The 26257-nt window shown below is 37.9% G+C and overlaps 5 protein-coding genes across 5 annotated transcripts; 2 read left to right on the top strand and 3 right to left on the bottom strand.

Moving 5' to 3' along the window:
* Positions 1 to 3056: 3056 nt before the first annotated feature.
* Positions 3057 to 10277, bottom strand: LOC116177967 (E3 ubiquitin-protein ligase Ubr3-like). Its single transcript, XM_031497168.1, has 8 exons — positions 9646 to 10277; positions 9388 to 9601; positions 9212 to 9340; positions 4822 to 5221; positions 4545 to 4773; positions 3653 to 3832; positions 3378 to 3604; positions 3057 to 3326 (listed from the first exon to the last, which is right to left on the bottom strand). The coding sequence occupies exons 1-8, from the start codon at positions 9872 to 9874 to the stop codon at positions 3072 to 3074; spliced, it is 1863 nt and encodes a 620-aa protein (XP_031353028.1). The 5' UTR covers positions 9875 to 10277; the 3' UTR covers positions 3057 to 3071.
* A 783-nt stretch (positions 10278 to 11060) lies between these two features.
* On the bottom strand, positions 11061 to 17379 carry LOC116177734 (probable ATP-dependent RNA helicase DDX47). Its single transcript, XM_031496802.1, has 7 exons — positions 17243 to 17379; positions 15974 to 16094; positions 12862 to 12999; positions 12011 to 12673; positions 11727 to 11950; positions 11299 to 11560; positions 11061 to 11251 (listed from the first exon to the last, which is right to left on the bottom strand). Exons 2-7 carry the CDS (start codon positions 15977 to 15979, stop codon positions 11117 to 11119), a joined length of 1428 nt encoding a protein of 475 aa, XP_031352662.1. The 5' UTR covers positions 15980 to 16094; positions 17243 to 17379; the 3' UTR covers positions 11061 to 11116.
* Positions 13844 to 15329, top strand: LOC116177735 (ER lumen protein-retaining receptor). Its single transcript, XM_031496803.1, has 4 exons — positions 13844 to 14010; positions 14280 to 14536; positions 14585 to 14837; positions 14884 to 15329. Exons 1-4 carry the CDS (start codon positions 13920 to 13922, stop codon positions 14916 to 14918), a joined length of 636 nt encoding a protein of 211 aa, XP_031352663.1. The 5' UTR covers positions 13844 to 13919; the 3' UTR covers positions 14919 to 15329.
* Positions 16403 to 18222, top strand: LOC116179438 (putative inorganic phosphate cotransporter). Its single transcript, XM_031499230.1, has 6 exons — positions 16403 to 16471; positions 16523 to 16884; positions 16932 to 17220; positions 17278 to 17568; positions 17619 to 17854; positions 17907 to 18222. Exons 1-6 carry the CDS (start codon positions 16438 to 16440, stop codon positions 18075 to 18077), a joined length of 1383 nt encoding a protein of 460 aa, XP_031355090.1. The 5' UTR covers positions 16403 to 16437; the 3' UTR covers positions 18078 to 18222.
* A 3050-nt stretch (positions 18223 to 21272) lies between these two features.
* Positions 21273 to 23995, bottom strand: LOC116177732 (DNA helicase MCM8-like). Its single transcript, XM_031496800.1, has one exon. It carries the CDS (start codon positions 23920 to 23922, stop codon positions 21658 to 21660), a length of 2265 nt encoding a protein of 754 aa, XP_031352660.1. The 5' UTR covers positions 23923 to 23995; the 3' UTR covers positions 21273 to 21657.
* Positions 23996 to 26257: the final 2262 nt, after the last annotated feature.

Below are 26257 nucleotides of genomic sequence, written 5' to 3'. Positions count from 1 at the left end.
CCAGATAAATTACTTAGCACAATGTTTTGCAACTGTAAGAATAGTTGTGGTTCACCATGTGAATGCAGAAAATCGGGGCTGCAACCTTCTTTAGCTCTCCCAGTGTAATGGACAAGCGTACCCTAATGCTCCACTGTATCAAAGTGATATCAATGAAGACAGTACACTTGTTAGTGACATTTTCGCCGAGCTGGAGACAAATATCCGGGTCGACGAACATAATGATATTGAATTCGAAATTTTTGAGCGACCGTAAGACTACCTGTTTGCACTTAAATACCAATTAAAAACATGTTAATTGGATTAACGAAAATTGGAGTTGGGATGAGTTCAATTAAGTAAGAATAATAGGTCCCACAAGCCAGCAGAGCCATTTTAGAAAAATGAAGGACGAATTACATCAGAATTATAGGCTGATTATAGGCCCTTTTTGGACACTTGAACAAACTTTCAGGCGACATCCTTTAAAGAAAAAAACTATCATCCAGATCAGCTTGATTTTGCCCCTTTCGGAGATGTAGTAGATAAATAAAAATTATTTATTTATTGTCTATTTATTGTCCCTCTCTTGTTCTGGGCCCTCAACGGGCTTTCGCCCAATTAATATATTTATTTAAACTCTAACTTATATTTCAAAAATCCGATACAACTGAATACCAAACGATCCTCAGATCTTCACACATACATCATTTTTACAATACACCCTAAGGGGTTGATTCTGTCCCACCTGATCTGGATAGCTTGTAACACAAATTTTTTGAAATGGAATTAGCTTTACTTTTATTTGAGGTGCCTGAATACATTTCATTTAAATACCTTAACAAATAAAAGAAAACCGACTGCGCATGCGCAAAACAAATTTTTTGATTTGGCATTAGTTTCACTTTTATTCGAAGTGCCTAGATACAGAATTTCATTTAAATAAATTAACAAATAAAAAATTAGGATTGGGCAAATACAAAAGTTGTTATGCGCATGCGCAGTATTTGTTTGCATCTGCATAGTTGCCTAAAGTTTAAGGAATATCTACTAACACAGAAAAACGGACATTCATATGTTCTTTGTAACAAGAGCTAGAAACCGTTTTTGGAGGTTTGCGCAGTTTTTGGTCTGTAACTTTTTGGCCCGTTGGTCTACGTAGCCGAAAAACAATTGCGAACTTTGTTATATCATGAAGAACATGTGTATATCAATTTTTAAAGCGATCGGACGTTTCTACACAAAGCTATCGTACACACTGACAGACAGACGGACAGACAGACGCACAGGCAGGCAGCAATACAAAATTATAAACGATCGCGAGGTTAATATAATGAGACGAATAATTTTAATTTTTTTTTGTACTTCTTTCCAATTCAGGAATTTCGTTTCAACTTTTCTTCTCCTATAATATAAGAGAAGATGCATACACAACTAAGACACTTTTACTATTACTTTTTTTAAAACCTGAAACACAACAACTTGCTATATATTTGATTTATTACTAAAAGAAAATTCAAATTTCAAATACCTACTTGACAGATGTCTCCAAACAGGTGGAACAATCCCTAACATTAAAGTTACTGGAATCTGGTAACTTCCGCAATTTTTGGGCAAAAAACATGCGTTCTCTCTCTAACACACGGGCCCAATGGATTGCGGTACTTTCTATATTTAGTGACTTATAATGGATCTACAGTGACTGTATACCTACTGTATAGAGGCAGTTTGGTCATACTTTGGTGTTGTTTTTTTATTGGTAGGTGGGATATCGGCCATATTTTAACCAAATAAATCGGGTTGGCGGAAATTAACTTGGAATCCAAGGTGATCAAGTCACAAACAGTTGTGGCAATACCTAATATTGTAACCATAGAAAAATGCCAAAATCTACCAATTCAATTAAACTGATCAGCTCAATGAAGAATATGGGAAAAACATGGCGGATATAGAGCATATGACCACACTGTCTTTATACAATCACTGTTAATGGATCGATATTAATTACAACATACAAGTGATCAGCTAGTTTCTTCTTTAGCCAGCAGAGTCATAGTTTTTTTCTTTAAAGGATGTTGCCTGAAAGTTTGTTCAAGTGTCCAAAAAGGGCATATAATCAGCCTATAATTCTGATGTATTTCGTCCTTCATTTTTCTAAAATGGCTCTGCTAGCTTGTGGGACCTAAGAATAATTAAGGATTGACATTTTAATGAGTTGCAGAAACAGTTTCATATTTTTCCGATGCCGGCGAAAGGCGAAAAGTTTTCATTTGTTTGTATCGAAGGTATAAGCGAACGAAAGGGGAATTCCAGTTTGTTCCGACTAAAATGGACGTTTAGATAAATAGTAAACGTAAAGTAGACCGAAATTTACTGGAAAACCGTAATGACGCAAGTTTGTAGCCTCAACAAAGCAAGGACGCACATGCCTCGATCGGCGACAGTAGCGCTTAAAACGAAACTAAACTTACTCTCGGGGTATGCCTTGTAGTAGGTAATTTAAGAAACTGTAAAATGTATTTATTTTATAGCATACGTTAAATCGATATTTTAATAGGATTGAATGAGTAGGCTAAGCTGTTCTTTAACCGTAAGGAAAGATAAAGTGATCACTTTATACTGTAAGGGTAGATAAAGTGAAACAGATGAGTGTGCATTCTAATGACATCTGTCATTCTTATTTCTAAAGCAGGATATAAACTGACTTCCAGAACATATGACAATTCTGTTTCTCTAAATTAAATTCTGCTATAAAATAGTTTTGTATTACACGACGATAAAGGGAAACTAACCATCTCGTGAACATCTTTATCGTCTTGTATAATAAATAACTATTTATTTATGTAGTTGTAATTGAGCACATGCCAATTATTATTTCGACTACATGAAATGTAATTGCATCTATTACTGCACTTCAGATTAATATTATACACAGGAACCGGCAGCTAAGAAGGCAAGAGATGACACATCCCCATATTGTATTATTACATTTATCTGCGCATAGCCCACTCTTACAAAATTACGTCTCTAATCAGATCAGTATTTACTTGTAATCCAACCCTTTATTATTGTCAACATAAATCAGAGGGGGATTAAAAACTCAGTTCAAAAAAAAAATGTGGTCTACACCCCAGATCAACTCTTGCTAAGTTCAGTATACATATCCCATGCATATGTGTGAAAGTACTCACCTGCACTCTCAAAGGATGCATCATTAGTAAATGTAGTGTGTCCGCCTGGGGTAGAATTTCGTTCAACGTTAATCCTTGTTTCGCAACAGCCTGGCATAAGAAGACAGCTAAATAACGATGCAGCGGAAGATGAAATGACACTTGTACACTATCATTCTAAAAATCCAAGTGTAAGACACTGATGTACCAATTGTAAATTTAGCATACCACGTTTGGACTTGTAAAATTTATGGCGTCCAACCATTCCAAGAGCGATGATAAACAAGCGGAGAGAGCACGACGTGTCAACGAAACCGTCGATTCATCAGCCAAATGAGAAACAAGCGCCCACATCGGATACGCGCTCGCTTCGAGCTCGGCACTGAACGCAGCGTAGTAAGTGTTCGGCTCAAATTCGACATGCTGACTGAGTTCTCGTTGATTAACATTCATGCCTGTCAAAAAAACAAAATGGAAACCGGTTTTCGGAAAAATTGCGGTACCTTGAAACATTGAGAGAAACGTAAACCACATTTCCAATAGCGAGTCGTCTGCCATAAATTTGAGCGCGACGGGACGGTGAGACAACACATTGTTCAAATCGGACACCAGCGGCCAATAACAGTGCTCTTTCATTACTGGTCTTCCGCAGTCGACGACGTAATGAAAATTCTTATCAGGATCTGTAAAAACTGTCTTTTGTACTCTGATAATTAGCAATTTAAAAATGTAAAAAATCGATTGTGCAGAAATGAACATTACAAATATTGCTAAAGAAGCAGAAGTGCAATTATTACCTCCTACTAATAAGTATAAATAAACATTCTATTGTTTGCTAAAATGAAAGACTAAACAGTCCCAGGGTTCGCAACTGATTTTAGCAAAAAAATAGAGACTTGGTCTCTAATTACATTTTTAAAAATAGAGACCATTTAGAGACCTTCGAGAACCAATTTCCATACAAAATTAAGCAAAAAATATTTATTTTGTAATAGATGAGATACGTAAACTGCAATATATCTAAACAAATATAAATTGTGCACAACTGTTGTGCGGATAAAACGCATTTTTAAACCCAAATAGCTTTTTTTTGACATCACCAATGGTTATATTTCTTGCAGACGTCCCAATCGCCCTTTGAGAATACCCTCTTCCAACAATCCGTTCTCGAGGAATAAGGGAATATACCCGATCGATTTTTTTTTATTCTTAAAAAATGCGCTAAAAATGTACAATAAAATTTCTGCGGTTTATCAATTATGAATTATACTTTTTTAACATGCAAAATTTAGAGACTTTTAGAGACCAGCATTGAAAAAAGAGACGAATGTCTAAAAAAGAGACCATTTGCGAATCCTGCAGTCCACAAAAGAATAACACACCCAAGGTACTCACCGTGAAGGGTGTTCTGTATAAGAATTTTGCCCATCATATACTTCAAGCTGACAACCATAACATGTAACAAATTGAGTTGTTCGGTCATACGTAATGCGAGACTTTCGTTAGAGAACAGCTGAACGCTGACGTGCACCACACGATTGCTGAGCGTGTCGGGGTCACTCGACCGTTCGAGCATCAACGATATTCGACTGTAGTGCAACACAAAAGCTTTGGTTAACGCTTCCTGTAACGTAACAAATTTAGCACAGTCGCTTAACTAGGTCGGCTTTACCTTGTAATCGGGATCTGGGAGCATATTCAGTAATAGGCAAACGACTTTTTGGGGAAATTCGAACTTGACCGTCCAGAACACCAGCTCCTCCAGGAAGGTTCGATGAGTGAGATGCTCCTGGAGCGAGGGACAGTCGCGATATTCCTCCATCGGTTCCGGATTCGGAAGTGACTTTAAGGCGTTCTCGTAGATCGTCTTCGACTCCATCATGTATCGCGCGTACTCCGACTTCGAGTTTTGAGGTAGCTCGTTTAGAACCCTGTACATCTGGGGGTTAGTCAGCGCGCCGGTCATGACTCGCCGCATCAAACCGCCCATGTTGTTAAAATCCAACAGCATAGTTATGAACGCGTCTGCGTCCTGTATTGCTCCTTTGTAAGCGTCGGGCGAGGAGCCCTGGCTGAAAAGTAAAAGAAATATTTCAGACAAAAAATAATGCTGAAAAAGGCCACGTGACCGATTCGTCTTTAATGACGTCACGGCGAACTTTACCGAACGCGTATTTATTTAAATTTACGGTTATTTTAAAACGGAGACGTTCGAATTTTAAAAACAAAAGAGCATCTCTACATTTAAAACGTCAAAGTTACCCCCACCCCTAAAAATAGAGAAATGAAAAAATTTTAAAAATATGTTAAAACTAGCTGACCCAACGGACGTTGTCGTCTTTCCTAGCTATGCATACCTAATCAATTTGAACTGGAATAAATAATAACAAAAAATTATTTCAAGAAATTTACTGTGCCTAGCGCAGGTACCACCTGCGCATGCGCGATTCTGCCCTTTTATGTCTGAGAATATGTGTACCAAATTTGGTTCCAATCAGTTCAACTGTTTTGCCGGAAAAGAGATTTTGACACACTTTCCCCAAAATCTCCCCATCTCTCCCCAGAATAATAAAAAATAAACGCACTCACTTCTATGTAGTGGCTCTGGTGGCAGTACCAATGGCGTCAATTTCGCATGGCCACTGGCGCAACATAATCCCGGGGCTTCAGTTTTTAACTTAAAAGCCTTGCAATGTGGACACACAAAGTTCATTGGTCTAATAGCAACGATTTACTGTAAACTGTAATCGATTGTTACGTGGTAATTAAATGCAGCTCGATAGGGATTAAAGGGGACATTTCTGCTCGTCAGTTTGACTTACTCGTATATACCGGGTGGTGCACGGTAAGTAGGAACATAGAGATTTAACATGGGAAATTAGTTTTATGCAATATCCTGCCCTCCTGTACATTTTACAGAAAAAACTGTAGAGTTTAAAAGTTGTTCAGAATTAAAAGGTGCATACAAAACTGTTTTTACATGTTTTATTAAGCTTTTGGTATACCCAAAAATTTAAAAATAAATTTCAACATTTCTGTTATTAGTATAGCAATTCATAAAACAACAAAAGTTATGGCTATTGCTACTAATAATAGAAATGTTGAAATTTATTTTTAAATTTCTGGGTATACCAAAAGCTTATTAAAACATGTAAAAACAGTTTTGTATGCACCTTTTAATTCCGAACAACTTTAAACTACAGTTTATTCTGTAAAATGTAAAGGAGGGCAGGATATTGCATAAAACTAATTTTCCATGTTAAATCCCTATGTTCCTACTTACCGTGCACCACCCGGTATGTTTGACTTGTAGGATTACGAATTCTGCGACCTAAGTTGGTACCATGTTGGTACGTCTAATTAGTAGCATCTCAAAAAAACTAAAATTCAACTGAAAATAGAAATTAACTCCCTAGTGTATACCACGTGTTTAGTCTATCAACAGTTACCAAAAATGGATATTAGGTATATCAAACTCTTAATATAAAAGGCGTGATTGCGGTGAAATAACATCGACATTTCTCAAAAAACTCACTGAAATCTGGATAAACTTTCCGATCGAATTGACAGCATACAAATTAATTTTTTGACGGATATATTCCGATCGATGTAGCTGTTAAAACAATTGCTACCGCACCGTCAAACGCGCGATGTTTAAATAGTCGTTAAGTTTTCTACAATTTTCCAATTTTCTGCGCGATTTTCTTAGTTTCTCTTGTCGTAAGAACCTTCTACACAGTATTAGAAAACTTAAAAAAAAAGATGAATGAAATCGGTAAAGTCGTTCTAAAGTTATTGCGTGACCAGAAGAAACAGGTGTTCATTTTTATATATAGAGATTTGTCTCCTGTATCATTATTAAGCCACCAAAAATTCATAAAAATATTTAAAACCGGTTTCGAGTTATCCCCTTGTAATCCTTTAAAAAACACCCTTTATACGCAATTCTAAATTTTTTTGCTAATTCTGTGACAAAAAAGCCTTCCAGACGTTGCTCTCAAGAATACTCAAGTAAAATCACACCTGCACTATGATATCAATGGTTAAAAAACCTTTAAATGTTCAAATCGTCATTTTTGATTATTTTCCAGCGACACACCATTTTGAAGATATGAAGAATTATACAGATCTCGAGAAGGACGGCGTTAGTTGGTAGAAATTAATTCTTTTTGGGTGTCCTTTCATTAGGGTACCATGAAAAATAAAACAATCTGGTCATCAATTTTGATATGTACCGGGTGATCCAATAAGACTGTTCCGCGGCCATATCTTCTATTTACGTTATCCGAATCGACCACGAACCATCGCCGCCAGCATATTAAATGCTTCTTGGTTAGAAATCGGCATTTTAGAAAAGATTACAAATTCAAAAACTGCACTTTCTGAATGTAAACAGCAGAATAATTTACGAATTACGGCTGTTATTATTTTATAATGCATTGTGTTTCATTTGTTTAATTTTCCAAGGCCTACCTAAACGTGTAGGGTCCTTTTCCAAACAATCTTTCGCGCCATCGACAATCACCGGAAATACGTCAAATAAGATACAATGTAAGCTTTTTTATTAATTAATTAATCTCATTTTCCCAATATTTGAGGTTAGGAACGATATTTTGAAAAACCGTTTTCACTGACCTCTTTGGGTGTTATTTGGCTATATCATTCCATTTGATTTTTTAGGATTTTGGATCATAGTGTCAAAACTAGCCCCCTGGCGGAGAAGGATTGAACTAAACTACATTGATTCTTGTTGCCCAAGGAATGCTCTTTTCAACGATACCAAATTTGTTACAATTGGTCAAACGGTTAAGAAGTTAAAGCAGGTTATTGCAAAAAACAATTGAACGCCCCACACCATCTTTGTTTTTGAAATAACTCAGTTTCTGTTTTTACGAAAATGATAGATAAACTGGTTCTCTTTAAAAATGTGAAAAAGAATGTTTAGTTTATTATGCGAAATTTAAAGAAAATGCAATTTTAAAATTTAAGATGGCAGTTACGCCCTCTGGTGGTCATTTTAGAACTTGAAAAAATTTTCCAGCGATTCTTCATAACCGATTTACCCAATAATTTTTTTTACCCCTAAGTCACACGACGAACGGTTCCTGAGATATGATCGACGGACAGTCTTATTAGGTCACCCGGTACACAAACACATTGCAAATAGGTTGCCTAAAAAGATTAAGTTCAGACTATTATCTCTCCATGTAATAGAAGCAAACAGAAATTTTATTTACATTAATTAAGACTAGTCTTAACTTAATTATTTTAGGTAACCCATTTGCAATGTGTTCGTTTACATATTAAGATTGATTAAAAAAAAGTATTTTACTCGGTAAACAGATGAGTGAAGGTTGACCTCATGTGGGATCTTGTACTATTTAAAATGAGACTTCACTCGATGGCAATTCACAATCAAAACTGAGGGAAACCTTCTATTAATCTTCCCTCGAGCTATCTAAATGGACCCGTTTTAGCAATTTTTGGTTTATTTAATCAAAATTATAAATTACAATCGGTGATTCATTTTGGAACTGGCCCATGTGGCACAGTTGAGTTCGAGGTTGAGTTGAAGCCTGACTGTGAGGGTCCCTGGTTCAAATCCGGGTTTTGGCATGGATATGTGTAAATGTATAGTGGGTTAGGTTGGTAGAATAACCTTGGCTGAAGCCCCGCCCACTCAAAAATAAAGGTCAGAAATGAAATGAAAATAGTGTTTGTTTTACCAAGTTAAATCTTAGCTTTGGAACTTGGAACATTACTATAATTTTGGGCCCATTTACCGTTCTTAAGCCTCTGGATTCTGAAATAACCTCATTGAGCACTTTTTAAAGTAAATGTTGAGCTTTGAGCACTGACATTTGATAATCCCTACAGTTTTGTAATACCCGAGCACAAATTGTGAACTTTTTAATTAAATTTCACTCCAATTTAATTAATGCCGTGAATTTCATACCAACTATAAATTCCTTACCATCAAACTTAATTAATTCCCGAGCAAATGAAATATCCCACAGACTACTAACTAATTTAAAGTGATCACAGCAACAATAATATCATACCTGTTCTCTCGAAGATGTTGTATCAGTCTTAAAATAACCCGCGGCATCATCGCCTCAGCAACGCACATAAGAGCAGTGGGTGCTGGTGACTTATTTTTCAATTTATCCGGACCGTGACGGTCACAAAACCTACAAAAGAGTTGTAAAAATGCTCGAAGTCGACTTAATATCATTACCCAGTCTCTTTCATCACTGAAGTGTCACCGCAATCGCACGCGCCGCCCGCCTGACTTAGAAACATGTTGAAATCGTGCCGCTGGTGATTCCCCTTTTTGAAGCATTCCGTACAGAGCGACATGCAGGGCGAAATTCCGCACGTACGGCAACGGTACGCGACAAAATTCGGTGTCCAAACCAGTCCGCATGTTGTCGCATTGTCGTACGTTCGCACTGCAAGCGCAAATTACAAGAGGCGTAAGACGTTCGCTACGTACCTATGTTGGCGAACTCGTCGGGTGTCCGTCCTCCGGCCATCAGCCATTTGCACCAGTCGATTGTTTCCCACTCGTCGATAGCCTTGGCGGGATTAAGTAAATTATCGAGGACTTCATTTAAATGTTTGGGATTAGTCCGTTGAGAGCAATCGGCATGAATATAAGCGGCTGCTGCACGTTTCCCTTTGGACATTAACACTTTAGCCTCAAAAGTGGAGTTTGAGGCCATTTTTTCCTTATAATATCATTTCAACTGTGAATTTTACAAAAAAAGTCCACCACTTATTTCACAAATTCTCATGACGTTAATTCAGATTTTTCGCTGGCACTTTAGATTTTAGAAATTTTCAATTCGCACTTGAAACGAGAGAAACTGTTACGTAAATAAACAATTAGGACGCATGATTTTGTTTAATTCATTAATAATAAATTTCAATAGAGAGCCGAACAGAAATAAATAATACGTATTTAAGGTCGTAATTGTGAGCAACTTTTCATTAAAAAGATGCCCGGCAGGTTATACACCTTGTAATGAAATGAGACGACACGCTCGGCCCCACGTAAATCTGGATAAATGTGTCCTTTTTTAATGACGTATTTTTCTGTATATATAAAATTTTTCGATTGCCAAATCTTAATCAATCCAATTTCGACCTTAAGTACCGGGTGTATAAGAGAAAGATTTTTGACATTTATGGGATATACGATTTCTTATTCGGTGTGCGCAGACGTGCAAGACTTACGTTATACAGTGTGTTGCGTAGAAAATAGCTAGCTCTCAAAAATGTTTGTTGGTTTATCCATTTATAAACAAAGACCCTAGGAGAAAACTTGCAAACATATTGTAGAAATGTCTTGTACCTTCTTCCTCGAACGACCGTCGGTCTTCGTGCTGTTCCAGTCTGGTCGTCTCTCATTGCAGTTGTGGTGTCCACAAGGGTACGCTCTTCAGACATTTTTTTCTTTTTTGGCTCTGTATTGACTACACTGGATAGTACCTTTTTCCCATGGGAGGTGCCGTAATACTTCCATATGGGTTAATCAAACCATTCTGGACAATCTTCCTCATGATACAGTAGAAGGTGTCATATCTCCACACGATACTTTATTACATATGCAGTAGCAGTTTGGCAGAATCGTACCTCCCATCCGCTTCTCCTCCATCGACCACTTCTTGTACTGTACTTATAAAAAAAAAAGGGCCAGTAGACAGTAAATGAAGAAGTTACACAGTAGAATACAAAGTTAAATAGTAAATAAATTTATTTGCAGATTACGAATTGATCGATTTTATAGATTTCATTTTGTACGAATAACTTTTTTAATTTCCACCTGAATTCTCTGGAAGTCTTTGTTTTTCATGCTCTATACTTTGGGAGAAGCAGTGGGATAGATAAAATTGCTTGACCACAAAGAACAAGAAACATACACCATTTTTATTTACAAAAATAACCGAAAACATTTACTAAATTTATTTATTTTTATTTTTTCTATTTTTATTCGATTTGAGACGTTTTCTCACACCTGAGGCACCTTCTGTATCATCGTCGTCACCATCTTCGCCTTTTTTCCGTTTACCCTTTTTGTCAACTATATCTTTCATTTCCTGCAAGCTCATCAGTTAACATCAAAGTCATAATGAAAATACCCAACCATTTTGGCAACACGCTGCGCCTCGGCCACACGTTCCTGAAGTACCATCACCTCATCCTCCTCAACTTTATATAACGGCAACTGCTTCCCAATCAAATGCTCTATCCTCTGGTACAGCTCTACATCGTACTGTGTAACGAACGTGATTGCCACACCAGATCGGCCGGCTCGTGCAGTTCTGCCAACCCGGTGTATGTAGTCTTTGCTGTGTGTCGGAATATCGAAGTTCACTACCACGTCAACGTGAGGTATATCCAATCCTCTGCAAGAGATACGTTAGACTTTGCAATTTTAGCAAGATTCTGGTGGCTGTGCAATGAGTATTCTCAGTGGTAGTGACGAAGTGAAACTCATCATGTGCGATCATTCCACAAATTAACATCATTGTAAAGCCAAACCCAGAAAGCAAACAGTTGTAAGTCACTCACCGACTGGCCACGTCTGTTGAGATCAGAATGGAACGGTTTTTCGCTTTGAATTTCGTCAACGCCGCCAATCTCTTGTTTTGCGACATCTGCCCGTGCAAGGGTACTGCAGTAAATCCCAAATTACGTAACATCAAAGCGGTACGTATAGTGTTGTTGCACGTAGAGCAAAAAATCATAAAACTATTTCCCGCCATTTCGTTCAATATGTGCACCAAATAAACATCCTATATCGAGCACATATTAATTAAACTGTGTTTACCAGGTCGATTATATAAAATAAATACCTTAAATTTCACGGGAATAAAAACATAATACTGCTGTAATTTGTCGACCGTCTGGTACTTGGTAGACACTTCCACTTTGACGGGATCATGCAACGAGGCCCTCTGCAGCTTCTGCACTTTTTTCGTCATAGTAGCCGAAAACAGCATTGTGCGCCGTTCCCGCGGGATCACCTTCAAAATTTTCGTAAGCTCCACTTCGAAATCCATGTTCAGAATGCGATCCGCTTCGTCCATTATTAAAAACTTTAAAGCACGCAAATTAAAACCTTTGGTATTCTCTAAATGATCGACTAATCTACCGGGTGTCGCAATTAGAACGTGCGGCTTCTTTGCCAAAACTAGCGCCTGCGACATCATATCCATTCCGCCGACGATAACCGCACATTTAACTCCAATCGACGAACCTAAAGCTTCGAATTGTTCCGAAATTTGAAAAGCCAATTCGCGTGTCGGCGTCAGAACTAGCGCAAAGTAACGCTGTGGAGTTTCGAGGAGCGCTTGTAAAACTGGTAACGCGAACGCGGCAGTTTTTCCCGATCCGGTTTCTGCCAGTCCGATTATGTCTTTGCCTTGTAATGCCAGAGGGATGGATTCTCGTTGAATTTTCGTCGGTGCTTTCCATTTCAGCTGCTCGCAAGCCGAGCAGATGGCGTCGACTAATCCCTGTAATAACTCTAATTAGAATGTGCAGTTTTTAGAGAAACACTTATAAAAACATGTTGCAAAATCAGAGGTAGTGACGAATAGTAACTAAATCAGTTTTGTTCATAAAATACTCAAGTGTACATCATTTTTGAGGTTAGGAAAAACACGTGATGGGATTATTTTTAAGTTCAAGATTTATAACTCACCAGGTCCTTCCAAGTGACGTCTGCTGTATTTTCTGTAGTTGATATTAGTTCTTCAGAGTTACTTTCTGCCTCAGACAGGCCATCGGAATCATTTTTACAATCACCAACCTCCACAGCCGCCATTTTTACGAAAATAAACTTAAAGCAGCTGTTTAAAATTTAAGTGCTGACATCTATTTGTGAGCAATAAAATCTTTGTTCAAAAAGTGTTGTACAGGGTGATGAAATAATCTACTCTTCAGAAGTCCATTCATTTTATCATTTGAATTAAAAAAGCGGACTTATGCGAGAACGTATCATCTTACAAAATTTGTCGATTGCTTTTACCATTTGAATTAAAAAATTAATTTGTTGTTTGAATTAGAACTGCACCGGAAGCGATGACGTCATTTATTTGTCATGAATCTTTATGACATAGGACGTTCTCGATCTTGTCATTCCTTATTCAAATAGAAAAAGTAGTAGGCATTGTTTATTCATTTTTGTTTATAAACAATGGTTGTTAATTTGGATTGAACACAATTATTTAAATCTGAGCTAATTGAGAATCATTAAATGTTTTAATTTATTGTTAGGTTGGTTCACGATAAGAAAGAAGAGGGGCATTAGAAAATAGTTGGTTAATGTGAAAGGGGAAGCATAATTATCCCTATTTCCACTTAGTCTCATTGAATTTTATAGAAATGTTTCAGAAATGGGCTTCAATACTTTTGGAAATGTGTAATTCTTCCCAAATTATTTAAAATGTGCAAAGTAATTATGTAAAGTTTTCATAAATGTTGGAAGGGGGAACGAAAATTTTTGACATTGTAGACTTTGTTTCATTTTTCCATAATAATAAATCGAAACGGGTTAGAAATACTAAAAGTTCATACCCCAAAAATATGCCACGCAATCCAAATTTACGCACATTTAAATTCATAGTTCAAACGCTCAAACTCGTAGTTCAAGTGTACCGCGTCGAAAATGTACACGCCATCTAATGGCAATCGCACAAGGAGCCACGTCATATACACTGGTGCTCGGGGTGTTGTTTAACTTAATTTTTAAATTTCAGAATGAATATTTTTAGATTAGTTGGCGACTTGTCTCATCTTTTAGCAATAATAATTTTATTATTAAAAATATGGAAAACGAGATCATGCGCCGGTAAGTACCGAGGCATACCCTTTAAGCTTTAACGACCGGTAATAAAACGGTACAACACATCCAACACGTCAATAAATACTTCCTTGTGCTTATTATGCCCCCTATGCAATACCCCCTTAACGCATTTTTACTCACTTTCATCCCGGAAAGTAATTTTTGCAACCTTCAATACACAATTTACCAATAAAATGTGGGTAGAGGGTGAAAATTGCAACATAACCTTCCACGTCAGGTAGGTTGCCATTTTCTTCAATGATTACTTTTTTCAGGTATCTCGGGCAAGTCACAAATTCTGTTTGCCATCGTTTACACGAGCCGATACTTGGATTTACCGAACTTTGTCTCGATGTACAACACCCTTATGAAGATAGTGTTTATCGCAGCTTCCTACGCTACTGTATACCTGATTTATATGAAATTTAAAGCCACCTACGATCACAATCACGACACCTTCCGAGTGGAATTCCTAGTGTTACCGTCGTTCGTTCTCGCGCTTCTCATTAATCATGACTTTACAGTTCTGGAGGTGAGTCCGTCCGCACTTTTTCGCGTACTAATTGATTTAAATCAACAGGTGCTTTGGACCTTTAGTATTTATATGGAATCGGTCGCTATCTTGCCGCAATTGTTTATGGTTAGTAAAACGGGAGAAGCCGAAAGTATTACTTCGCATTATTTATTCGCGCTCGGATCTTACCGCGCACTTTACATTTTAAACTGGATATACCGTTACACCACCGAGGATCATTACGATTTAATCGCCATCGTTGCGGGGATAGTGCAAACAGTGCTGTATTGCGATTTCTTTTATCTGTATATTACCAAAGGTAAATGTTCCTTTGACCACATTCGTTACTCATAATTCATTTTCAGTTCTGAAAGGAAAGAAGCTTCAACTACCCGCTTAGAGGAGAAGTCAGTGTTTGTTTTTTAAGAAACTTAATTTGTACAAACAATTTACTGTGCATTTAATTTAAAGTTTAATTTGTACGATTACTATCAATAAAAGTTTTAAATGTGTACTCGTCAAAACGGGAATGTTTATTTCGTTTAATTAACGCAAATTTAAAAACTTAATTAAATGTACAAGACAGAAGGTGTAATAATGCAATTAGGTATTGACAATATCCCGTCAATAATTATTTTAGTGATTAGACTAACTCTGTACATTTTTGGACTCCCATTATTTCCTTCGGTTTATAAACTGTGTACAAATAGTTTTTGTTAGTGTCTCTAAGTAGTTTGTAAGCTTGCAGTCAAAACTTAACAAGTGTATTATGCAGGCCGTAGAATGTTTATATTATATGTATTTTAGTGAACAGTATTTTTTTACATATCCACAGTCCAGTGGGCATTGATTACCAATATAGATTTTCTGAATGGCAAGGAGAAATAATATTTTTAAAAAATTGTCCATTGCTTCATTGTCACTTTAGCAAACTGACACATTAAAATCAATAAATAATAAATAAATAAATAGTTATTTACATAAAAGTCAGAAAAATGATACATTACTGGCGAGGAAATATTGAAATGTGAGGGGACCGAGTACTTTAATTTCCGAGTCAGGTTCATTTTACTGACGAGTTTTACCCGAAATCGTATTTTAATATAAAATTGCAATTTTTATATAGAGCTTTTGTTTAACGTCAATCTTTCAGTGATGACAGAAATCCTTATAGACATTTGGAAATGTCACAAATGCGGTCGGTAAAGTGACAGGTGCTACCAGTAAAGTGACAAGCGGCAGGAAACGTAGTCTACTCTGCCTCTGTCATGGAAACTAAAATCTAAAATGTCCTGACAGAAAGCAGGCATGAAAATGAAGAAAAGTGGATGATTGGAAATTTTCGGGAATAATGTAATACAAAACTTGTTACTCTACTTGAATTGTACTTCAATATTTCCTCGCAAGTAATGAGTCATTTCCTGAAGTAATAATCTTCTATTACAAAATACTCACTTGCATTTGAAAATTGGGGTAGTTGTAGGTCAGATCTCTCCAGGCTGGGTGGAGGTCGGAGTGTAAAGTAGGAAACTGATCGCGTTGAATTCCCGGACACAATCTCTCCGGGGATGCCACACTGAAAAATTTATAATGAAGTTTAATTAAACGAAAAAAATAAATAAAGGTATGGGATTGAAAACAAAGGAAAACCTTATCATTATGTACAAAAAATATCAAACGCTTTATACCTTAAAAAATGAAAGGAAGAGATGAAATAATCAATTGCAAAGGGACAAGGTAGAACTACAAAAATTGATATGGAAAATAAATACAATACGGAAAAGAGCAAGGATGTTCACGGTAGGTTTGTGAACTAGACTCATAATACACTTCAATAATTCGGGCAAAAAAATGGCAAGTGCTGTCAATAGCTTGACAGCTATCAAATTTGTACAAAACCACCAAATCTACTGAGGAACATGTGTGTTAATATACTAGCGTGCTCATGCGGCAGTAAGTAATTCCTTGAACAAATTTCGAAGTGAACGCCACAACTTCCCATAGGTTTCGTAATACCACAACGATACGTGTTAGCCTTCGTACTCACTATAGGTGTGATACTAGCGTACAACATGCGGCTATGTTTCCATATAGCCATAACGGAGATTACTGTACTGGAATCCGGTTCGAATAACAGAACCCGCTGGACCGAAGGAGGTCAAGGGATAGTTTTGGCGTCATTTTCCGCTGGGTATTTAGTGAGCTATATTGGTGCTCTGTTGTTAATGACGCACACTGATGGAAAACACATCCTAGGCACGTCATTCCTGGCGTCAGCCATACTGTCTTGCCTTACGCCTGTAACGGTTAAAGGTGCCAGTGTTTGGGGCTCTCTGGCCATAAGAGTCATTCTGGGTTGTTCGCAAGTAATATACTCTAATCTATTACGACTAAGTGAGTATATTCATTATAGGGACTGATGTATCCTGCTATTCAGCTATTGCTATCAGAGTGGATACCTAAAGATTCCCGCTTTAGAGTTACATCATTTCTGCACACGTGCCCACTGTTCGCTGCTGCTGTAGGGTACGCTTGTTCAGGATACGGAATTTGGTACTTTAAATATTGGGAGACAATTTTTTATGTATGGGGAGTTGTGGGAATTGGTTGGTATTGCATCTACTTGGTGACGTGTTACTCAAAACCATCCAAGCATCCTTGTATTACCCCCCATGAGAAAGAATTTTTAGAAAACAACACCGGTCAGTGTTGCGTTATACCTACCTAGTGCGAGCACTACATACAGATGCATATATTAGGTCCGCCCAGTATTCCCGTCCCGCTTAAAGTGCTTTTGAATGACAACTCTGTGGCACCGGTGCTGGTGTTCTTCTTCGGACACGCCCTTCTTATCTCCACCATAACGATCGAATTGCCAAAGTTCTTTGTCGGTGCCCTGAAATGCGATGTCAACGAAAGTGGAATGTACAGCTCGCTCTGCTTCGCAATTATTTGCGTCAGTTGCATAATATCCAATACAGTGGCGGATGTGATTATTGGCACCAACATGCTTGGTGTCTTCCAAACGCGGAAAACGCTCGCATGCATGAGTATAGTGACCTTTAGCAGTTTAGTCGCAGAGTATCTCGATTTCTTTCAGGTACCCTGGGGTCCATGGCGTTTTTAATTCTTGGTAGCGCGATGACGAGCACAACTGACGTTATTGTCTGCATATGCATTTCAATGGCGTTCATCGGCTGCTGGTATCCGGGGCCTAGAGTAAACATAAGCGATATTACATTTAAATTTGGAAGTTTGCTGATTTGTTTTGGCGAGGGAATGGCTTCGGTTACGGGAATAATCGTACCTTACGTAGTCGCCATTTTGGCAAAGCAGGTAATGTACTTCTTAAATTTGTCCGGCTAGTGTATCTTACATTGCTGTACAGCAAACCCTCGAAGAATGGCGTATCATATTTATAATACTTGCAGTGATTTATGTAGTCACTATGATACCTTTTTTACTTTTTGGTACTGGAGAACGAGCAAGGTGGGATCGTAGTTCTATTTCAGTTCAGAATGACCATTACAAAGGAAATATATGGCAATTAAGTGTTTAACTAATTTTGTGTTGTATCTTCAAACGGTATTTGTGACAAAGGCGAGACTTGATGAAATAATAATATAATTGTTAGAAAGGAACTCTTATTGCATTATTTGGTCCCGTCCGACAGAGCTGATGGGCAGTATTCGATTTTGTAAATACTTTTTAGTATTCAAATACTGTAAAATTAAAAATTATCACAAAATCAAATATACAATTCCAATACAACTGAATACCGAACGATCCTGGAGTGAAACTTTTTGACTCGATAGTCTACGTAACAAAAACATAAGGACCTAGAGTAATCTCAAAATGAGAAGTACATCGTGACGTCATTTGCGCAAAGCATGAAAATGTGCCCGGGAGAGTCCATGATAACTCCTAAGGGGAGCGCGCGCGTTGACATTTGTGCATTGCTTCACACAGCAAATGTACTTAACTTTCAAACCTCAATTTAAATACCCTATGATACGCCACTAGTGGCAACAATACGCGCAGAAAGTGATGACGTCACGATGTACTTCTCAATTTGAGACTACTCTAATTCTTGTATCCTTAAGACCATGTATACCAATTTTCAAAGCGATCGAACGTTTCTAAACAAGTTATCGTGCACATGGACAGACGGACAGAAAAGGATCTGTTTCAAAATCGCTAGGATTAATTTCACGTCCCGGCTCTATTTGTTAAATTTGAGGACAGCGAAAATTAGATTGGTGGCGCATTTGGACGAGGATTATTAGATAAAGAATAACAATTATTTGTATATGTTAAAACGCTATCTCTGATCTGCAGAATATCAAGCAATTTATTGTACTCATTATGTTCAATAAGGTCTTGGGAAATAGATAAATTTTAGTAAAATAATCTGCACACTTCCTCCTCCCTTACGATCTTTTCTGTGGGGGGCATCACTAAGCATTTTAATTTTTAAATTAAAATTTCTTTGTTTTAACTTTCGATTTCCATAAATTCTAATTGGCCACCATAATATATACAGGGTGGTGACTTGCGTAACGCATCATAGGGATTTCAGTGTAAAATTCATAACATGCGATTATTGGCTCCCTAAATTATTTTAGAGCAAAAATGTATTAAAGTTTTTTGTAGAAAAATTTTTTTTACGTCAATCAACTGTATTAGTTTTCAATTTTTTTTATATAAAGACGGAAAATTGGAAAAATAACACCCGCATCTTTTTCAATAATCTGCGATGCCATGGAATTTTCTAAAACAAAAAGATATCCAGTTATCAATTAGCAGCAGTTCGAAATGGATTTTATAATCGACTTAGTTACTGTCAGTTAATGATGACTTATTCGAACATTTATTGTAAATGGTTATATTAGGAAACCGTTTTAGTAATTTCGTCTTTCTTTATGTTGAATTCACTGTTACAAATATAATACTTTTTGATAGAATTTGATTTGTTTTATAGCAGACATTCCATGGCATGCCGGATATTGGGGTAGTTTTTGTATTATAAAATTCCATGGCATCACAGATTATTGAAAAAGATGCGGGTTTTATTTTCCCAATTTTTAATCTTTATTATGCAAAAAATTGAAAACTAATACGCTTGATTGACGTAAAAAAATTTTTCTACACAAAACTTTACTACATTTTTGTTCTAAAATAATTTGGGGAGCCAATAATCGCATGTTATGAATTTTACATTGAAATCCCTATGATGCGTTACGCAAGTCACCACCCTGTATATATACTGTATTCATTATAAGAAGGTAGTAGATGGCGCTGTGTTTGAAGATCGACACACACACAGAAAAATATAAATCGGCACAAAATTTGAAAAATATAAATCAAACGATATCACGCTTGGATCTTTGGAATTGACAGCTAACGACAGTTCGACAGTTTAGTTCGTAATTGAAACTTCTAACAGACAGAATTTGTCACTCGTTTTATTTTTCAGGGTAATACCACAGTAAGGGGATATACTGTGCCGCTACCTTCTTAAAATGGATAGCGTTATAGTTCTATAGGTACTAAAAAAGATTCCCAAAAACTAAAATAGCGCAGATTTATGTTTACGGCCCATTTTAGCGCATGATGAAAGGTACGATGTAGTAGAAAAAAAACATGTTAAAAAACGTAACTTTTGAAAACGCTAAGTTAGCCCCTCCACTTTTTAAAAAATTTTTATGGCATAACCATAATGGCTCTAGCTTTAATTCAAGTGGCGCAATTGAGTGCATAACCAGATGTATCGAGTGGCCCAAATACTGGTAGCAAAATGCGTTATGGGGGGTTCCGTTCACTTGCCCCCCCCCCCCAAATATATTTAAGGATAACCAAAAAACAAGAATGGCGCAAAGATATCTTTTTACGGCGCATACCTGAGAGTACAATTTCGTATGAAAAGATGTAAAAAAAAGTAACTTTTAAAAACGTTAAGTGGCCCCCCCCCCCCATTTTTTGAAAATTTGACACGGCGTAACCGTAATGGCGCTAGCTTTAATTCAAGTGGCGCAATTGAGCACATAGCCTGATAATCGAGTGACACAAATAATGGTAGCAAAATGCGTTATGGGGGGTTCCGTTCACTTGGCCCCTCCCAAATATATTTAAGGATAACTAAAAAACAAGAATGGCGCAAAGATATCTTTTTACGGCGCATACCTGAGAGTACAATTTCGTATGAAAAGATGTAAAAAAAGTAACTTTTAAAAACGTTAAGTTGGCTCCCCCTTTTTTTGAAAATTTGTCACGGCGTAACCGTAATGGTGCCAGCTTTAATTCAAGTGGCGCAATTGAGCGCATAACCTGATATATCGAGTGGCCCAAATACTGGTAGCAAAATGAGTTATGGGGGGTTCCGTTCACTTGGCCCCTCCCAAATATATTTAAGAATAACCAAAAAACAAGAATGGCGCAAAGATATCTTTTTACGGCGCATACCTGAGAGTACAATTTCGTATGAAAAGATGTAAAAAAAGTAACTTTTAAAAACGTTAAGTTGCCCCCTCCCCCCCATTTTTTGAAAATTTGTCACGGCGTAACCGTAATGGCGCTAGCTTTAATTCAAGTGGCGCAATTGAGCGCATAACCAAATGTATCAGGTGACCTAATTACAAGCGACAAAATACGTACTGGGGGGGGGCTACGTTCACTTGGCCCCCCCCATTGTTTTTTCAGATTTCTAAAAAACGATAAGGGCGCAAGAGTTATTATCGGTGGCGCATTCATTTTAAAATAATACGACTAACAAATCTCTCAGTGGGGGGGGGGGGCAAGTTAATAGACCCCTCTACGTGTCATTACTGGTATATTGTTTTACTAGCTTTGCAGTTTACTTCCTACTAGTAAAGTAGTGTAGGTACATATTTCCTTATTATTCTGCATTTCCTCGTTATTCTTGGCGATTATATTTCCTTGATTTTAGTGGTCGCTTTAAATGTGTTCGAAATGATCAAAGTGAGGCAATAGAATTTTTCAGGTGCTAAGCTTCAAACAAGCAAAACGATAACGCATTTACATTGATCAAAAAATCAAAAACACTGACTGTACAACCCAAAACCAAATGAAAATTTACTGAAGTACAAACAGAAAAAATACGTACAAATAATACAAGAAAATTAGAAATCTACACTAGCTAATTTATATTTGTTTTGAGCCCGTTTCAATAAATAACCATGAAAATTCAATTTCTGCAAAACATCTCCGAATGTCTCTCTCCCAATTCCCACTTCTTCCGCTAATTGGCGAATCTCCTCCCTTGTAAACTCATTCTGCATCAGTTCTTCGGCTCGTGACTGCATGCACGATAATAGCGCCTTCAACTGCTTCTCCTTGCTCATACCCGAGCCGCCTTGAGATCTTCGAAAGTCCAGCCGGTCCGTTTCGTCGGTAAAGATGTCGATGAAGCTGTTGCGCATGATTTCCAGAACGTCGATGGCATCCTCAACGGTGGCCTCTTCACGCAACTCGGCCTTCGCTCGCGCTTTTGTTAGCCTCATCATCGATTCTAACTGGCGCACGGTGATAGGAGAGCAGTTGTTCTCTTGACGATATTTTCTGAGCTCCAAGTAGAATTGTTCTAAAATCTCTTTTGCTTCCAGTGCGATGGTCGGGTGAACGTATCTTTGCGCATACGCGATGTACTTTCGAAACAAACTATGCTCAAGGTGATCGGTATCTCCCGCGGTTGCCATTAAACGCTCTTGTAGTGTCTTACCGGTGGCATTTGTAATAGATTGCGTCAATAGTGGCCTTTTAAGTTTGGAATGCAAACCCAAGACTTTTTCGGAGACCAGCTGGTCGTATTTCTTACACGATTGGTCCATTAAAACGAAGACTAGATCGAAACGGGAAATGAGAGGAGAGCTTATTTTGAGATTTTCCGCGACAGTTTTCGCCTTATTATAATGCCCACCGACCGGATTAGCCGCGGCGAAGATGCTACAGCGCGAAGATAAGTTACACATGACCCCCGCCTTGGCGATGCTTATACTTTGTTGTTCCATAGCCTCGAGTAGGCTGGTGTGTTGAGAGGTCATCTTATCGAACTCGTCAATGCAGAGGCACCCTCGGTCTGCCAATATTAAAGCGCCCGCTTCCAACGAGTAGTCTCCACTTGATTCCTTTTTCATTGTCACAGTCAATCCGGAACTAGTACTCGTATTTCCGCACACGTAAACCCCACGAGGGGCCACATTCGCACACGCCAGCAACATTTGAGATTTACCCAATCCGGGATCTCCCACCATTAGCACGTGCGAAATTAAGCGAAATCGCTCTTCGGCCTCGACACTGGTACCCCCGAACATAGTCAGGAGTAGTCCGGCTTTAACAATTTCATTTCCGTAGATATTCGGACATTGCGACTGTACAAGGTAACGAAACAAGGAGGGACGAGCGTGAATTCGCTGGATTGCGTAATAGTCGGCAGTGTTGAACGTGATTCGTTCCACACTTCCGTTAGACTGACTCTTAGCGTTAACAACATTGATTACGTTAATGTAGATGTGAAAGACGGAAGCTTGATTGTGTTTTTTATCGCTGCGACTCATAATAATACCGGTAATTGTTACGTCATCACCGGGGATACAGCACCCCACTAAATCGTCGGATAACTCACAGTCGATAGTACGCGGCACCCTTCCGTTTTCGTAACAGCCGACTCCAATCAGCTCTTGCACTTTCAAGCATTGCCAATTCGGGGCAACCGTAAAGCTATTAAAAATAGGAGTAAAGCTTGATTGAGACTTACAGCCTTTCGTTGGGCAACTGGTGGGAATTGTATAGGCCCCATCAAGCTGCTCCACCAATTGACTTCCATTACAATTGACGCAATTAAATGCCATTTCCTTAACACACAACTGCCTCGTGATAGACGCTTTAACTACAGTACCTCGGATAGAAACAAGTGTTCCGAATGTGTTTGTCTTCAAATTTTTCAATGGAGTGATTGGTTCATGATTTATTAGCCTCGGATGCAAGACTGCGACCTTTTCCTCAATTATCACCTGCTGAAGCATTGCGATAGCCATACAGCTTAAAACGAATCGCGTATTCCTAGAGAGATCGAGTTTGAAATCGGCCCAGGCCACATGAAATTCATTGTCGGCAAGTAGAGATGATAAGTCAACTGTAAAAACTTTATGTTCACGTATTTCAGGAAAGGTGAATTGGTTTGCATTTCTTTTAATGTAACTTTCAAAGGCACGAATTTTCGTTAGGCAGGGTGTAACATCGATAAACTCTTTGGGTTTGAAATAGAACTTGAAGCCAAAGTAGCCATGAAGTGAGTGGTCACTATCGATCTTCGCAATATCGTTAAATACTCTGGGGGTTGTTGTAGCACTTCTTTTACGGTGGACCCACCATTTATTTGCAAACATGTTTGCATTGCAAAGCGGTTGTTTAAATGTTTATGTTTACATACATGCACATGTGTTGTGTTGCACGGTGACTCCCTCGATACTGCGCAACCGCAAGCGCGCTAAAATTTATAAGAGTGATGCCAACATGTTTAGGCAACACATCATACTCGTAATGGCAAAGCGCGAACCAGTTTAGCAAGATCTTACATATAACCAGTCGAAATAACTAGAATTATTGCATTAAAATGTTATTCAATGGTAAAATGAAATGTGCTTATCGACATAAAAATGTTTATTGACTTTTAAACAATACTCATTTGTTGTATAAATGTCTAATTCTCACATCTACTTCGTTTATTTTCTTATTTTCGTAATGAATACGAATTGTAAAGAATACCTGTTCATTCACTGCAGCCTGCAGGACATGATTATGTTATACATGATGATGATATGATCTTGGAGTGCCAAAAACAAATTACATCCATGGAGATTTCTGCGCGACGTACAACCAAAGAGTAATACTCTTTGGTACAACAAAGACGCCGACTAAACAAATTCATATCTCTGTTACACTATCGCAAAGATTGTTTGAAAATATTCTTGTGCTTTTCTGCTTTTTCCATTCCATTCTACATAACTATACTTAGATGTATCTATCCGGTAAAAAAATACCTTATACGAAAATTTACACTAGATTATATTTATTTCATTATTACCGTTTATAAACTTTTCTGAGGACATTATGTGTCTAGAAAGTGTGCGCTTTCGATTCAGCAAAGAAATTTTAAAAAATACTATTCGCATAGGTGCCACGAACCACCGTATACTGGGTGAATTCTAAATCGATGGCAAATTTACTTCCCAAGATCTAAAAACTATTGCTATTGCAAAACATTTTCACACAGAAATGGCCAAAATCATTTCTCTGCTTCCCCTTAATTGGTTTATATTATACATACATCGTACGTGGGCGAATTATCCCTGTCTTTTAATCCAAAACGTAAACAAAGCAATTTCATGGAACCAAAATACGACCCAAACAAACAAAAGTTGCCCTAAATCGTCAAATGTGGAACTTCCCCATATTCCCTTGAGGTCCGGGGGTAAGGAACACCCCCTATCCCTTTGAAACAAATTCAATGTTTTTTGTACATCAGTCGTTAGATTTTTGTTCACTACTGCATTCTTGTTTAAAAACATTCAGCCCTAAGGGCTCCCATGACAATTTTTTATAAAACCATTCAACCTTTCTTTCCCTACCCCACAGACTTGCGGTGTTATGGTTCATGGTTGTTTCCTACCCGTTACGGTGAAGTATAGGTAAAACCATTAAATATTTTGGAGGAGAATGCAGAACCGGGGTGTCTGGAATACCTCTACAGGAAATTAAAATTCAGTGGTCCTTTTCCTACACCTATTATAACATTTTTGTACGCTAGAGGGGATGGCTCAGACCCCTGCTCGAGGTTACATTCTCTCTAAAAACGTTCAGTCCTAAGGATTCCCGTGATAGTCTTCCCGAAAAAAAATGCTAAAACCAGGAAATTAAATATTAAAGCGTTCCTGTTCCTACAATTACCATAAGATATTTTGATGACAAGATTTGTTGCTCACGTTTGGGATAAAACGAGGGGTAAACCGCTGGAGTAATTTGGTGTGCACGGTTTGAGTAATAAGAGTAATAATTGGGAGTAATGTCGAGTAATAGTTGAGTAATTCTGAGTAATACCGAGTAATAGTGGGTAATACAATATTATATATGAGTAATGGTGTACACGTTTTAAACCAGCGGTTTACCCCTCGGGATAAAATTATTAATAAATAAATCTACGATCTCTCCAATATTTTTATATAGATGGGAAAGATCGTGGATGTATTAATTAATAATAATCATAAGATGTTTGTGCGCTGTGACCCCCAGTCTTGCTCTCCCTCAAAAAGTTGAATTTTCCTTTTGTAATGCAAGTATTTGGGGGGGGGGGGGGGTAAAGGTCAGGGGAAAGCGACGTAAGTTCTGGAAGAAGCAGTCATGGTGCTCCCAGTAACTTAGAGCAAAAAGCTCGGTATCTTTGGTCCCGACCACCATATGTGGGAACAAAAACTTTCCTCAGTTTTTATAGCGTAACCTGACTAGCCGTCTGTCAACGTCCTAGTGGTGCCCCCTGGTAACGATCCCAACGCTCCTTCTTATGGTAAAGGTAAGCTGCCAGGGACCGTTTAAAAGCCTAATACTCGTGGGAGCGTCGTTAATACAAAAACCCCTCAAGTTGTAACAGAGGACTCGCTACCTCCAATCACCACTGACCAGGGATTGTCCCGACATCGAGAGGACCTTATATTGACCTACTGCGAC

The sequence above is a fragment of the Photinus pyralis genome, unplaced genomic scaffold (assembly GCF_008802855.1).
Source record: "Photinus pyralis isolate 1611_PpyrPB1 unplaced genomic scaffold, Ppyr1.3 Ppyr1.4_LG8, whole genome shotgun sequence".
NCBI lineage: Eukaryota > Metazoa > Arthropoda > Insecta > Coleoptera > Lampyridae > Photinus > Photinus pyralis.
Note: the sequence above shows the minus strand (reverse complement) of the source record. Positions and strands in the feature narration are given on the sequence as shown.